Source organism: Pelecanus crispus, chromosome Z, assembly GCF_030463565.1.
Source record: "Pelecanus crispus isolate bPelCri1 chromosome Z, bPelCri1.pri, whole genome shotgun sequence".
Classification (NCBI taxonomy): domain Eukaryota; kingdom Metazoa; phylum Chordata; class Aves; order Pelecaniformes; family Pelecanidae; genus Pelecanus; species Pelecanus crispus.
The window spans coordinates 16527934-16542609 of NC_134676.1; the positions used below are offsets into that span (position 1 = coordinate 16527934).

The 14676-nt window shown below is 43.0% G+C and overlaps 1 protein-coding gene across 1 annotated transcript; it reads left to right on the forward strand.

The window, feature by feature from the left end:
• Window positions 1-206: 206 nt before the first annotated feature.
• Window positions 207-10873, forward strand: PTGER4 (prostaglandin E receptor 4). The gene is made up of 2 exons (XM_075726519.1): window positions 207-1037; window positions 8864-10873. The coding sequence occupies exons 1-2, from the start codon at window positions 207-209 to the stop codon at window positions 9455-9457; spliced, it is 1425 nt and encodes a 474-aa protein (XP_075582634.1). The 3' UTR covers window positions 9458-10873.
• Window positions 10874-14676: the final 3803 nt, after the last annotated feature.

Genomic DNA, 14676 nt, shown 5'->3' on the forward strand with positions numbered 1-14676 from the left:
CGGACGGCACCCCCGCTTCGGCTCCTTTTTAGGACTTTTTTTTTTTTCTCCTCCTTTAACTACAATACACCACTTTCTCCCCCCCCCCCCCCCCCCTTCCAATTTTTGTTTCCACACCAGACTACCCCGTCCCCTCCCTTACTCTGCCTTTCCTTTTTGGACCTGCTTCCGCCTTCGCTCAACTCCCCAGCGGCAGCGTGGGCATCATGTCCTTCGACCCCACCATCATGCCACCTGCGAACGGCTCCGCCAACGAGACCGGCAGCGGGGCCGAGGGCGGGAAGCCCCCCACCATCCCCACCGTCATGTTCATCTTCGGTGTGGTGGGCAACCTCATAGCCATCGTGGTGCTCTGCAAGTCCAGGAAGGAGCAGAAGGAGACCACTTTCTACACGCTGGTCTGCGGGCTGGCGGTCACCGATCTCTTGGGGACCTGCCTGGTGAGTCCAGTCACTATCGCCACTTACCTGCAGAACCGCTGGCCGGGAGGAGCGGCACTGTGTGAGTACAGCTCCTTCATCCTCCTCTTCTTTGGACTGTCTGGCCTCAGCATTATCTGTGCCATGTCTATAGAGAGGTACCTGGCCATCAACCATGCCTATTTCTACAACCATTACGTAGACAAGAAGCTGGCAGGGCTCACACTCTTTGCCATCTATGCTTCCAACGTGCTGTTCTGCGCCCTCCCCAGCATGGGGCTCGGCAAATCTACCTTGCAGTACCCTGACACTTGGTGTTTCATAGACTGGCGAGCAAAGGAGGCCACCCATGCAGCATATTCCTACATGTACGCCGGCTTCAGCTCCTTCCTAATCATGGTCACTGTGATCTGCAACATCCTGGTGTGCGTGGCCCTCATTCGCATGCACCGCCAGTTCATGCGGCGCACATCCCTGGGGACAGACACCACCTCCAGCCGTTTATCTGACTTTCGCAGACGCCGGAGCTTCCGTCGGATGGCCGGAGCAGAGATCCAGATGGTTATTCTGCTCATTGCCACTTCCCTGGTGGTGGTGATCTGCTCCATTCCTCTGGTGGTGAGTAACGTTTCGCAACCCTTCTTCTTTTCCATCACCCGCACCGCTGAGTCTTTTCTCCTCCTAGCCTGTGCTTGTAGGACAGACTCCTATTTGGCTGGTGCTGCAAACTGTTAGGATAACTTAAAGGCTGTTAGCATACATGCATGGTGAGAGAAAGTTGTGTTGATTTATATTTACAAGAAAAGAAACACGCTTGTCCCAAGTCCTGGGCTCCTTTGATTGGTTAAAATACAGCGCCAGAAATTCTCAGTAATTTTTCCACTGTTTAACTGGAATCCACACAGCAAAAATCTTACTGAGAGCTAACGGCACTTTAAAGTTCACTTCCAAAATTAATTTGTGATGAGTGAGGTTTGGGTCTGGCCTGCACTTCTGGATGTTTATTGTGTTTTAAAAACGTGCACACTGTTGCTGAAGGGTACAGCGGTCCTTGACGTGCGGAAGGAGGACAGAGCTCTGCTCACTTGGCACCAGCAACAGCAGAGCGCTTCATGCCCAAAACCTGAGCTGAGCTTCCCTTCCTTAGGGATTCACCCACTGTCTCTGGGGTAGATCCCACACTCTTACAGCCCTCCAGCAGCTTCCCCACTGTGGGAGGAGTAAACTCGGTGGAACCACCCGTCGGTGTAATTCTCAGGTAAATGAGAGTTGGAGGAATCTGGCCCACGTAAACCTAGAGATCATACCGAAATGGCAGACAACATTACCACTAACCATTTGCCAATTTTCCGAAATGGCTGATACAATTATTGCCATTGAATTGCATATCCACTTATTTCTATTTCTCTACCTTATCTCCAAGGAAGAGAAAACAAAAAAACCCAAACCACCAGCTGGAGGCTCAGTTCTTGCTTGCCACCCACCATAATAAAACTTGGCGAACTTCTCTTCTGGCTCAGAGACATTCAACAAATAGCTGGCTTGCCTTATTTCCCACCTTCCAAAACACAGTGTAGGGAGCCAAGCAGTGGTTGTCAGACAGAAAGTTTTTAGAAGGATTGTTTTAAGGGGTTTTATTGTCAGTAGGGTGATCCCTCTGTCATAGAGGGGCTACAATGTGTGTGAAATACAGCTGGCCAGCTGGGGATGCGAAACAAATAGCGTATACCATGGTAAGAAAGTTTAGAGAAGTGTATGTGAACAGGACTTGAGAGGTCAGCGAGTCCGTCACCCTGCTTCGGAGGAGCTGTAATCGCAAGGGTCAGGCCAGTTTTGCCACATTACTAACATAAACAGGAGCCAGTGAAGTGTGGCTGTGCTGGAGCACCAGTGCCCCAGCTGTCGCCGAAGGCTGTCTCCTGTCCTTTGGCATTGTCATTTCGCATTGTGCCATGGCATGACCAGGCACGGTGCCCTGTGTTCATTGCCTGACATCTGAAGGAATTTGAAAGGTGCTGTCTGAGCTGCACGCAGGGTGTCTCCGGGAGGTGCATGTGCCTTAGGTGGAGGAACCGCGCACAGCCTGCCCTGCAGTCCAGCTCCAGAAGCTGCAGGGGTAAGCCGACTTGCTGCGCTGAGAGGCGTCAGGTCATGGGGTGGCCAAAACCCTGACAGCACCATGGGTTGACAGTACTACTTAGTTTGATCCATAAAAGAACAATATTGCGTTTTCAAAAGAGATGCTGGTAAAGGCAGAGAATGGGTTCTGGGAATTAAATATGGTGCCATAACGTGATACAGGGTATCAGCTGATGGATTTCAGCAGTTTCAGAAAAAAGCCAAAACTTATCCAGTGGAGGAGCAGCTAGAGGAAAGGCTGAGAAGTCTGCATGTAAAATGCAAAATGAAATTGTTCACATCCATTTGGAGCTAGGCAGTCTTTTACAGACTATTAAAAAACAAAAAAAAAAGAAAAGAGAAAAATCAGGAGGGAGGGGTTACCAGAAAGGGAACTGGATTGTCGGCAGTTAAAACTAATGAACCTGGGTGGGGCAAAAGGTTTATTATTTAAACAGTAGCTAATGAAAAACTTGTATCTAGCAGAAGGTACTGTGAAGGCACAGGTGCTGAAGTTGTGTAGCACCCTCAGACCTTGATTTCGCTACTTATAAAGGCACACTGTTACCTTAGGAGTGCTCACATAAGTTAGCTTTTCCCTGCCAAAGCAGCACATCTTTTCTATATCTAATATGAGGTAAGAGACTGTCATTTCACTTAGATGGATGACTAAGAAAAAAAAGAAGCTTTCTTCTTAAAAAAAAAAAAAAAAACACCCAACCACATTCATACACATCATCACAGTGTCCAGTGTGGTTAAATTTCTTCATTATTAAGTAGCTTTTATAAGTCATTGCCATTTGCAGGAATAAGCTATAGCCATATTAAGCCCTCTGGCTGCATATAGACTGAGGTTAATTCAGATATAAACTCAGAGAAGTGACACCTTTATGGTATAAAATCCTAGAAAGAGCCACCAGGAGAGATAGATAAATCACTAATATAGATGTACATTTTCATGACTCAGGAGAGGTTTATGGAGCCCTCATGGAGAGAGAGGCTCATTTGTATCAGGACAGCCTGGCAGTCATCAAGAACATGCAGGTGGTAAGGTGGCGGTGGTGGCGGCATGATTCAGATACACAAAGCAGGCTCAGAGGGTGCTTTGTGACTGAAGTTTTCTGATGAGCTGACTTCCTACTGATGATTTCAGCTGAATAAACCATCACTTAAGTCAAAGCAAAGCAACTTCTGAGAGAGGGATATAAACCTCTAACATTTCAGAACAAACACTTTCACAACATAATAAAATAGCAGACAGAGGCAGTCCAACAGGCTACATTTATTAGGGTTTGACAAAAAAATTTCAAGTCTTAAAATATTAAATAGCCCTGAAATAATAAGCAAAGGCTTGTCTTGATTTAAAAAGTGGTTAAAGAACAGCAAGCTGAGTCACAGAGAACAGCAGTTTTTAATAATGAGATGCTCCGGCGCTCAGTTTACAAGTAGGGTTGTTTAATGTCTTAATGATTTATTCATAAAATCAGCAAAATTTTACAGTGACAACAAGTGCTATAACAAAATTATGGGGGATTGTGCAAAACACTGAACAAACTTGACAGAACTGAAGGCTGATCGGATTTATCAAGGAAAGCAAAAGTTGAACGAAAAACTGAAAGGAAACACTCGATATAACCTGATGTGTTGTCAGTGTGCAGAAAGTGGTGTGAAAGACGTGAAGAAGAATCTGACAGTAGTTTAAAAATGAAATAAGGAAAACATATAAATTGTGTGCTGGCTCTTGTCTGCACTCCACGCTGGTTATCTCATTTTTTAAAATACTGCGAGTTTTTAGAAAATAGAATTGGATAGAATTAAAAGCAGGGCATAAGTTATATTAGGAGGACTTTTGCCAAGAATAGAGTAGAAATTATTATCTGGCCTTTAAAAAAAACTTTCAAGAGTAAATAGGCACACACTACTTAAAGTCTGTCATTCACTCCAGCAGTCTGTCAGATACTCTTAAGATTTTTAAGTGCGGTAATCTTTTTCTGATCCTGACCACTGAACATTGTCATTAAATTACGGTGAAGTGGAAAATAAAATACAATGTTTCAGGGTGTACATCTGGTTGATTACATGAAATAATCAGGAGTTTCTAACTTAATGTTTAATTGATCTGAAAGTTTGGATTTTCTTTTGGCTTGGTTGATTTTGACTTTTCTCTTCAAATATCAGGGACTGTCCACAGCCAACAGCAAGGTGGCAGACACGATTTTTTAGCAGTGGAGTAGATACCAAGCAGACACCAAGCCCTTGAAGGGCAAAGGTTATTATTGGCTTGTAGAGCTGAAAAACTTGCTCCTGCTTACTACTGTACGGTTTTTAAATTTATCCTATCTCTTCTGTGGGGAGATTTTGAGGGCAGGTAGAAGCTATGAAGACAATTACCACTGCGAGAGTAACTATACAAGTCACTTTACAGTACTTTACAGGATTAGAAATCATGATCGCATCTGTAGTTAGTAAAAAGGAAAAGCAGCAAACAGCGCGCAGGACTCTGATCCTACCAGTATCTATTACTCGAGCATAAACTCAATGTACCTTGGAGCTATGTGCTTCTTAACACAGTTACAAACTGCTAGTACTTTTAAGATATGTTGCCTGAATTCCACAGCTACAAAGCTAACATACAAAACTCATTCTTTTGAGATTTGAATTGTTCTAGTTTGCTTCTTTCTTTAATTAGGATTTCAAATTGCACAAATTCAAGCATCAGATTAGCTAATTTAGTAGTAGATTCCACTTACTCAGCACTTACTTAGAAGATGCAAGGCAATATCATGCTACCTCCTGCAGCAGATGACTTGTAGCCAAAACAGGATACGTTTCTTGCTGTTCTTGTAGATGGTACATTAGTAAATACTGTTTCACCAGTATGTAAAGAAACTATGAAACTGACATTCCAACACAGATTAATTTTTACCTTATTGTGATTAAGATGTAATCCCAGCAATAGATCTGAATTGATAAAGGCATCTGACATTCTTGGGGGCTTCTAATAAAGGACATGGGACCTTTCTGGGAAGTAGAAACAGTTTTGTGCAGTCCAAAGTTTTCACTAAATAGGTCCATTTTATGAATCTTTAACCTAAACATGCCGCATTTCTGTCAAGAGGAAATAAGGCAGAGACAACATAAAGTAACCTCCGCTGTGCAATTAGAGATTGTCCTTTTCAGCCACCGAGTCAGCACCTAAAGATATTTTTGTCTTTCCATAAAGCCTGCCAGGTAAAGTCTGACAGAGAAAGGTGAAATAGGTACCTCACTTTCATATGCTGCTTATCAAAAGAACAATCCCACTATTAAATCACTGATGTGTAACTGTAGCTCCAAGTTTAAAAAAAAAAAGTCAGGTCTCCAAAGTTGGACTGTGTACTTCTTCAGCTGTCTTCAAAATGTGCCTTCTGGTTCTGTGATCTGGATGGATCTGTCAGCAAATACCCCTCCCTGTCACACCTCTAATCTTCCCGGTAATGACTGCATTTAGTTGTATAAGCTGCTAGAAGGCCTCCACTCCCTCAGTGCTGTCCTTTGAACTCCTGGCTCTCAGGGCATGTACCTGTCCAACGATAAACTGGTCAAATGCAATAGACCAGCATTTACACACTTTCAGGGTGTATTTCTCTGCATAAGGAAATCTCCATACGGAAAAAGCAAAGGTGCTCTTGGAAAGAAATGTTGTTATCGCACAGGTTAAATCCCCTAGGGAAATTTGACCTTTGTATATTTATGCATTTGACCTGTTATCATTTTGGAGGGGAAAATAATCTCACACAAAGGGTCAAGTAGATATTTCAAGAACAGATTTTAGCCCATGCCAGGCAGCATTGCGTTAGCTTATTTTTCAGCCTTCCAGGTTCAGGAACCCTGACCGCTGCGTTTCAGGTTCCGCACCCGGCGTCGCTGACAGCAGCTTTCCTCACGCAGAAGGTGATAAATTGAGTCGCGAAACTTCTCCCCACCTGCAAAGCTAGGCAGCGGTTGCCCATTTCCATTCGCTAGCCTCCTCTGGGATGCAGGGGCCGCCCCTGAGCGCAGGGCCGGGGGCCAGCGGTGGCCGTGGGGCGGGCGGCGTGACTGGCCGTGGCCATGACCGTGGCCGTGGCCGTGGCCGTGGGACATCCGTGCCACCTAGCGGTGCGCTCCGGAAGGGTCGCCGACTCAGAGGGCGGCTGGCTTCCCTGTGCCACCCCCCCGCCACCGGCAAATGGCAAGAGGTTTTAATCAAGGGCATTTTTAAGGAATCATCAATGAATCCCCGCCAAACTGCAGGTATTTAACAATCTTGGCCTCTGGAAGGGGCTGGTCTTCTCTCAGCCAGTGACAGATGGAATCATGTAGTGATGGATGTGGGACTGGAGGCTAATACAAAACAGTGAAAACGCTCGGAGCAAGTAAAGCTTAGTAAAAGAAAAAACCATAAAAGTAAGTTCCTTCCGTATGCGTAGAAATACTCTTTGAAGTACCTAAATTGCATCTTTGGCTTAACAGAAAAATAAGGTCAATAAATTAGCTGTCAAAAAGGCATCTGCAGTGTTAGAAGTCATTAGGGAAGTAACCGAGAATAAAATTTGGATCATTATATTGCTGCATAAATTCAAGATTTTCACATATTTTGACTTACGTGGGCAGGTTTTGTTACCCTGAGAAAGGGCAGGGAAAAGTACTACGAAAGACAATATAGGCAATCATAGATCTGACAGGTGGTTTGAGAGAAACTATACGCATAGGACTTCCAGAGAGGGACTTTGCATTATTTTAAACACACTTCATTGAGAGCATTGGAGCACACTCAGTCTCTGAATTCTGACAAGCCAAATGCCACCACATTGCCCTGCTGCAGAAAAATTTCTCCAAACAGAATTGTGAATTTTTTCACCAGATTTGGACAGCTTCACATGCAGAACTTCTAATAAAAATGACTTGAGGGCTGTTCTAGTTTGGCTCATTTATTTAAATGCGTGTCTGCCTCCTTGTCTGTAACCTTCTAGCTAGGCAAGACTTCATTCATTTCAGGAGTCAAGTATGAGATTTTAAAAAACTTATAATTTTGCTACTAGATTTTTACTGTATCCGATAAGAAGATAATTAAAGGATTTATTCTGACTTACCTTAAGGAATCTGAAGAAAACAGCATCTTCCATTATCAATTCTTTTCAGTGGCTTTCCTAGGCCTTCCTATAATTGGACACTGCATAGGTCTTGCTAAAGTAGAGAACAGCTGTTTGAGACTGATCAACATAACCAACTCATGTGATGACGTCCTCCTTAGTGACACTGGAAAGATAACAATTGATGTCAAAGAATTGGACTGTGCCTTACAGTAGCGTTTACAAAAGTGGCTTCTAAACCAGGAGAGGGACTAGGTTACTGGTTTTTTTCATGGATTCAAAGGAAGAAGCTGAAGAAGACATTTCTGTGTAGAAGACAAGATCCTTTAGTCTTAAATTTTGTGCATGATAAACTGAAATTGCTGATTAAGTAGTAACTTCATGCAGCAGCTTCAACATCTTAAATTCTTGACCACTTCATCAGTATTTTTGTGGTTTTCTAAGTAGAACCAAAATGCTGGCTTGTGTAGGAGAGCAATCCAATCCAGTGCTGCAATCATCTCATCATCCTGACCTATTAAAAAGCTCCTAGCTGGGGGACCTTTCCTTTTTTTTTTTCTTTTTTTTTTTTTTTTCCACATTTCTTTTTTCCAAACCATGCTGCAGCATGCAAACAGTTGAGGGTTTACAAACAATTCCAGTAAGAACAGGTGCCAGCAAAATGCATTTTTAAACTTGGGAATCGACAGCTCTGGACTTGTTTCCAGAGTCTAGTGTACTTGGATTATAATCTGTGTTTCAGTTTGCTTCTAAACAAACAATTATTAGACCTTTGCTAGAGGAACTGATTGTCCAGGTCTTCTCAGACAGATATCTCTTTGCAGGTAGCATAAGACTCGAGGTATACCAAGGAAGCAGGATACAGGTCTACATCTTTGCTCCTGACTTCTATCAGAAAAAAGAAATTTTTAAAAACATAAGCCAAAAGTTGGAGGGTCCAGGATTAAGTATGAGGGGAAGGAGAGAGAAAGAGCCATTCCTTTCCTACCTGTAACAAAGCAGGCCAATTTACGGCAGATTCATCTCTTTGATTTTATTGCTATTTCCAAAAATAAACTCATGGCTGCCAATCTGAGATGCCTGGCTTTGCCAGAGTCTTCTCTTGTTGTAGCTTGCAGTAGCAAATCTAGATCTCTTCTTTGAAATGTAAACTTTGATTTCCTGATGTAATTGTATAATTGTGTCTTCCTCTTCCCCCATCTCCTTGTCTAGGTCCGTGTCTTTGTGAACCAGCTGTACCAGCCAGAATCAGTGAGGGATGTGAGGCAAAACCCTGACCTGCAAGCCATCCGCATTGCCTCGGTGAACCCCATTTTGGACCCGTGGGTCTACATCCTCCTCCGCAAGACTGTGCTCAGCAAAGCCATCGAGAAGATCAAATGCCTCTTCTGCCGCATTGGAGGGGCTCGGAGGCAGCACTCGGGGGGCAATTTCAACTGCGTGGATGGCCGCAGGACCTCCTCCGCCATGTCAAGTCAGTCACCCTCCTTCATCTCCCGTGAGCTGAGGGAGATCAGCAGCACCTCACAAACGCTGCTCTACCCTCCGGAGTTAAGTGAAAGCAGCGTCGGGGGTCGCGTGCTGCTTCCGGGCCCCAGTGCCAGCTTGGCTCAGTCTGACACCACCTCAGTAAGGACACTGCGTAGCTCTGAGACCTCGGACTCTTCGCAGGGGCAGGACTCCGAGAGTGTCTTCCTGGTGAATGAAATCAGGTCTGGTGGCAGGGCCAGCTCTACATCCAAGGGCAGCCCTCTCCAGGTCACCTTCCCCACAGAGACATTGAATTTATCAGAAAAGTGTATATAGATAGCCGTGAAAGGCATCAACCCTGGGGATACTTCCTGATATATTGGAAAAACTGGTGCAATAGATAGGTGTTCTGCCTATTCAAGGAGAGAGGGGATCAGCTGTGCTCCAAAGGGCTATTTTTCTCTTGCCATGTGATGGGCACGTTTCTTTTAGACTACTGAGGACTGTGTGGAACAGACACTGCACTTGGGCCCTGCCATCAGAAATGGTACAAGGCAGGTCTAATGGGACTGGAAACATGAACTGCCTTGACTTGTTCTGGGACACAGGAGAGCTACTGGGCCTCTGGAAATAGAAAGACCCATCACTTCCTTTTTTCTTTCTTTCCTTCCCTTTCCAAATCTGGTAGAACTGTGTTTTCTCTCCCCATGGTTGCTCAGCTATCAAGAGTTTAAGCTTCTGGTACTAGAGCTGAATGTGAGGCAGCTGCTAGGAACTAGATACAGCTACTCTGAGAGCTGCCTGGGGCAGGATTTTAAAGTGTCTCACTAAAGCATGAAAATGTGAATTTTTACCATTGTATATATATCAGGATTGAAAATATTTAAAAGTATTCTTCTCTATGAGAAGGTTTTTTATTAATAAAGGTATACAGAAACGATTGCCAGCCTTCTCTTCCCCCAGTATTTCCTGCTGATAAGACATTCTTGGTTTAGATTTGTTGTCCATGCTAGATTCACAGCTGATGAGGTAATTCTCTAGCTGAGAATACATAAGCACTTTCTGAGTGAAGTGGGAATATGTTCGCTAGTAGGAGAGAAAAAGAAAACACATCCTTTCAGTTAAGAATATTCTTTTTCAGTATATGTACATACTAAAACGCCAGATTTTATTTATGTGCTGAGAATGTTTCTCTGTATAACACATCCGCGCCTCTCCGAGTACTTTGGCCCACATTCTGCACACACTTAGGCACCCATTTAACATCGCCCATCGGAGTAGTCCCTCTGCTGCCAGGGAGACTCCTTACATGTAAAGTTAAGGACATATAGAAGTGCTTTCAATATCAGGGCCTAAAACTTTCAACCCCTGGTTAATAGTCTTACTATTCACTTTAGTTAAAGCATCACTGATGTAATAAAGGTATTTTTTCATAACATTTATCATTTTACTTTAAATAGTAAATAGAATTTTATGACTGTGTAATCTGATACTCCATCAAATAAATGTACAAAACCATGGAAGCAGAATCTTCATTTAAAAGTATAGGTTATATAGAAACATATCCTGGTCTTGCAGCCCTTGAAATAATTTGTTCCTAGAGTTTTAATGGCAAACACATCACCAAAACCAGCTGTTAACCACTGACAAAAAGGAGTTACATGTTTTATGTTGTGAGGTTTAGATCTTCCAGAAACACTGTTTATGAAAATAATTCTGTACAGATACTTGGAGGATGTTTTGTCAAATACTAAGCATGTTATGCTGCTTGAAGTGTTTTCATGTGAAATGCTTTATTGTAATCTTGAGCCTTATGTTGATATGTTTAAGCAGTTGTACTGACCAAAGTAATTTTGGAGCTCACAATTAAATGGAAATGTTCTGCTTGATCTCAGAAGTTTATATGAGTCTGCCATTCAGTGCCAGCTCCTCACCTTAACAAGCCTCCCATCTTGTAAGACTTTGCACTCAGCTGCTGTGAAAACATACTTTGTTCTGTAAGTTTCCAAAATACCACAGAATGATCACCATCAGCAAGAGGCAGCCAGCTTCAAAAATGTCCCCAAGAGCACTGACATAGAGCCATGAAAATTCCTCAAACAAAAAAAAAAAAAAAAAATTCAGTTAAACCTCAGGCCTGCTCCATTATTTTCCTTTAATAATAAAAGGGGAGCAGTTGAGCTTCTTTGCCTTGATACATGCAGAAAGTGAAGTTAAATCTTTATGCAAATATTTGCAGCAGTAGCCACTTTTCCACCAGTTAAGCTGGAGAACAGTATTACTCAAGTTCCTACTGCAGCTACAGATAAAGATCTGCCTGAATTCTTTGCAGTTAAACCACTTAACTATGGTTGGTTGCTTACTAGTGACCGTCAAATAGAATACACTCATCATACTTCCCAAGACAGGAAATAGTACCTGCCGGAGCGGGAAGGTGGGACTGCCAGCTGCAGATAACACCACCTATTCCAATCTGGACCACACCTTTGCAGCTGGCCCAAAGCAGCACACCAATCTTATTGGTACCGTACGCAATGACAGAATTAAGTATCTACAGTGTATAATAAATATTTAAATAAGGGCTTATTATTTTTAATTGGGTTTTTATTATTTTATTAATATTATTATTATTTCTCATCATTACTGATGAGAAATACATGTGGTCTGGAAGAGCTTTAAGCAAGAACAGACGATCTTAAGTAGCTGACCTTCTAGCTTCCCTTAGCAAACACGTACGATAAGCCTGAGGTGTTCCTCCTGCCCACAGCATTGCTGGTGTGTCAGCAGTGGTCTGGACTCACAGCACACATCATCATCAACACCAACTCCCTCAGTAATGAACCCAACAATTCCCAGCCAGCCCACAGATTACAAAGTCTTCTGAGCAATACTGAACTGCCTGCCACAGCTTGATGGCAGTGTACAAAGACAAAATGGGAGCACCTCTACTGCCTAGTTGCAAACACAGATGGGTGTTCGGAAGTAGCTTGGCTAAAAGAACCGGGCAACTGTGCCTTTGTTTAGGGTGACAGACTATTACATCTCTCTCACCTGCCTGACAGTCCTGCTTTGGCACCCTCCTCCATGCTGACCCACAAACACATTACTGAATTATCTTTCTCAACCCCCCTAGCATAACAAGTCTCATAAAATAAAGCTACACGTTTGTAGAGATTAATTTGCCACATGGAAGTTAAAAGGTAATTTTCCTACTAGGTATTATGAGTAGTTTCCATACGTTCAAAAGGACTTCCCTTCTCACACAGCACAGCTCCCTTCCACTCCCGGCCCCCAGAAATCCACATACCCCTGAAACAGCCTGTCTTCCACATCTGCATCCATCTTCCACAGTCCTCTGTGTTGACAGAAAATGCACCAATTTGCCATTCAAAAATTTCTCATATCAACGTTGTACCTCCCTGACTCCATCCTGCTAGTCCTGTGACTGGCAGTCCTGCTCCCTCACTTCCAGCAGTCTACCCTGCCCACACATCCCAGACCACTGCTTCCCAGAACTCTTTCCACTCAGAGGTGCTGCTAGACCTCCCACCCCATTACCACACCCCAAACCCCAGCCCTAACTCAATTTAAGCTCCTGTCCTGTGGTACAGCTTAGAGAATCTACCCACCACAGACAGGATGACAGCCAGCATCTGTAGCGGACAGTGGTTTCTATAAAATTTGTAGATTAATTTGAATCTCTGATCAATAACATAAGTTAGCATTACAATGGGACCCAGGTTTAGGGTGTAGGATATACTGACAGAAGGCTGGGACTATAAGGGTGAGCTGTAGGATCCTGTTTTAAATCAAGCTTATACATCTCTGCTGTCTGCAACACTAGTGCTGCCTAACCCAAACTGGTGCTATAGGTGCAATGCCAAAGCACTAACAAAACCAGTGTAATCCACTATCTTCAAATGGCACCAGCCATCATCTAACCAAGCAGCTTTCTACAAAGTTTTTAGTTCTGCTCTGAAACACAACTGCAAATCTATTCTACTTAAGGCAGATTTACTATTAGAGCTACTAAATACCACCAGACCTTTCCACTCCTAGGCCTTCTTCTAGACCTGGCAGGTTTACCAGATCTGTTAACCAACTGAAGTCTACATCACCTACTTTCTGAACCCAAATAGTCAGCTCATTCCCCACCTCTAATCCTTCCCCTTGATCACCTACCCTCTACAACTCTTAAGAGCTCCTGGAGTTGCAGCTCTTCGAAAATCAGCCCTCAAAATTAGCACAGCTGGCAGGATCCGGGAATCATTCATGCTCATAAGCTCCTCCTGCTTCTAAACTAGCCCTCTCTGGAGATACCACAGGCCAAAGATCCCAATGCATTCAAGAACATGATGTTAACATGATACCAAACTACAATAAACACATGGTGTCTGCAGCCTGCCAATAAACGAAGCTCACATGCTTCTGCTTGCCTGTGTCCCAGTCTTAACTACACTTATTATAGTTTTATAGCTATTATATGACCTCAAAATAAATTAAGATAGCACCTGCCCCCCCGTATTACTTTTTACCTCCCTCCTCATGGTTTGAGGATTTGGGGGACACTTATCTTGTATGGCCAAGTAAGTTTCCAATGCTACCTCTCTCATCTTGATCCCCAATACCAACAGATATTCAAAGACAACGTTCAGGAAGTAGAAGAGAGAACTTGTTACATTTGCTTTTTTTCCCTCCATAACTACTTTTAAAATCCAGTCTCTTATGGTATTATCAAATTAGAGTCACTGTTGTGATACCTTTTTTTACCCTCTAGTATTGTGAGAAAGGATTTATTCTCTCTCAGTATAATCTATGTTTAGTTTTTTAAAGCTACTTATCTCCATCTATAAGGGTGGAATTCATCTGCCCTGTTTCAGCATTTGAAGTTAACTGCCAGTCAGTCACCTTCAGCTTCCTTTGTAGTCAATGGAAATAATTAGGCACCTTGGGAGGCTGATTAAACTCACTCTAAGATACTTATCTAACACAAGGCACATGAATGGCCTTCTGAGGCTGTGTATTTCTTTCCACCAGATATAAAGGGATTCAAAGGAAAAAAAATTATATTTAAATGTTTAATTGTAGATTTTACATTAAGCAAAATTAATCCACCTAACCTACTATTGTTGCTGAGATTTCCTCTTTAACGATGTTGCAACACTTCAGCATTTTAATATGATTCATATGGAAGGCAAACACACGGAAGCTACTGCAGCCATTGCCACTAGTGACGATGAAGAACAATAAAAATAAATTCCTGCTGCAAAGTGGGAGTGTGCTTCACAGATATCCTGTTTTTGATAATGTTCTCCAGGGCCTTCTCCTTTGGGTCCCTCTCATTTGGATACACCCAAGAGGTTTAAAAGCACTGAACACTACCTTTTAATAAACATTTTTCCTGAGATGTCTTTTTTTTTTTTTTCTGTAACACGTTCACATGTTCATCAGAGACAGAAGCAGCCAACTGATTAAATGAGTAACACTCTAAAATGCTCAATAGTAGCCCTTATTCTGGTTATAACCAAAAGAATAAACAGGCATCACTAACCAGC

Excerpts from the sequence above, each read along its gene's own strand:
- PTGER4 (XM_075726519.1), top strand. The coding sequence starts at position 207 with ATGTCCTTCGACCCCACCATCATGCCACCTGCGAACGGCTCCGCCAAC. Across the intron at positions 1,038-8,863 it reads TCTGCTCCATTCCTCTGGTG|GTCCGTGTCTTTGTGAACCA; the intron begins GTGAGTAACGTT and ends CTCCTTGTCTAG.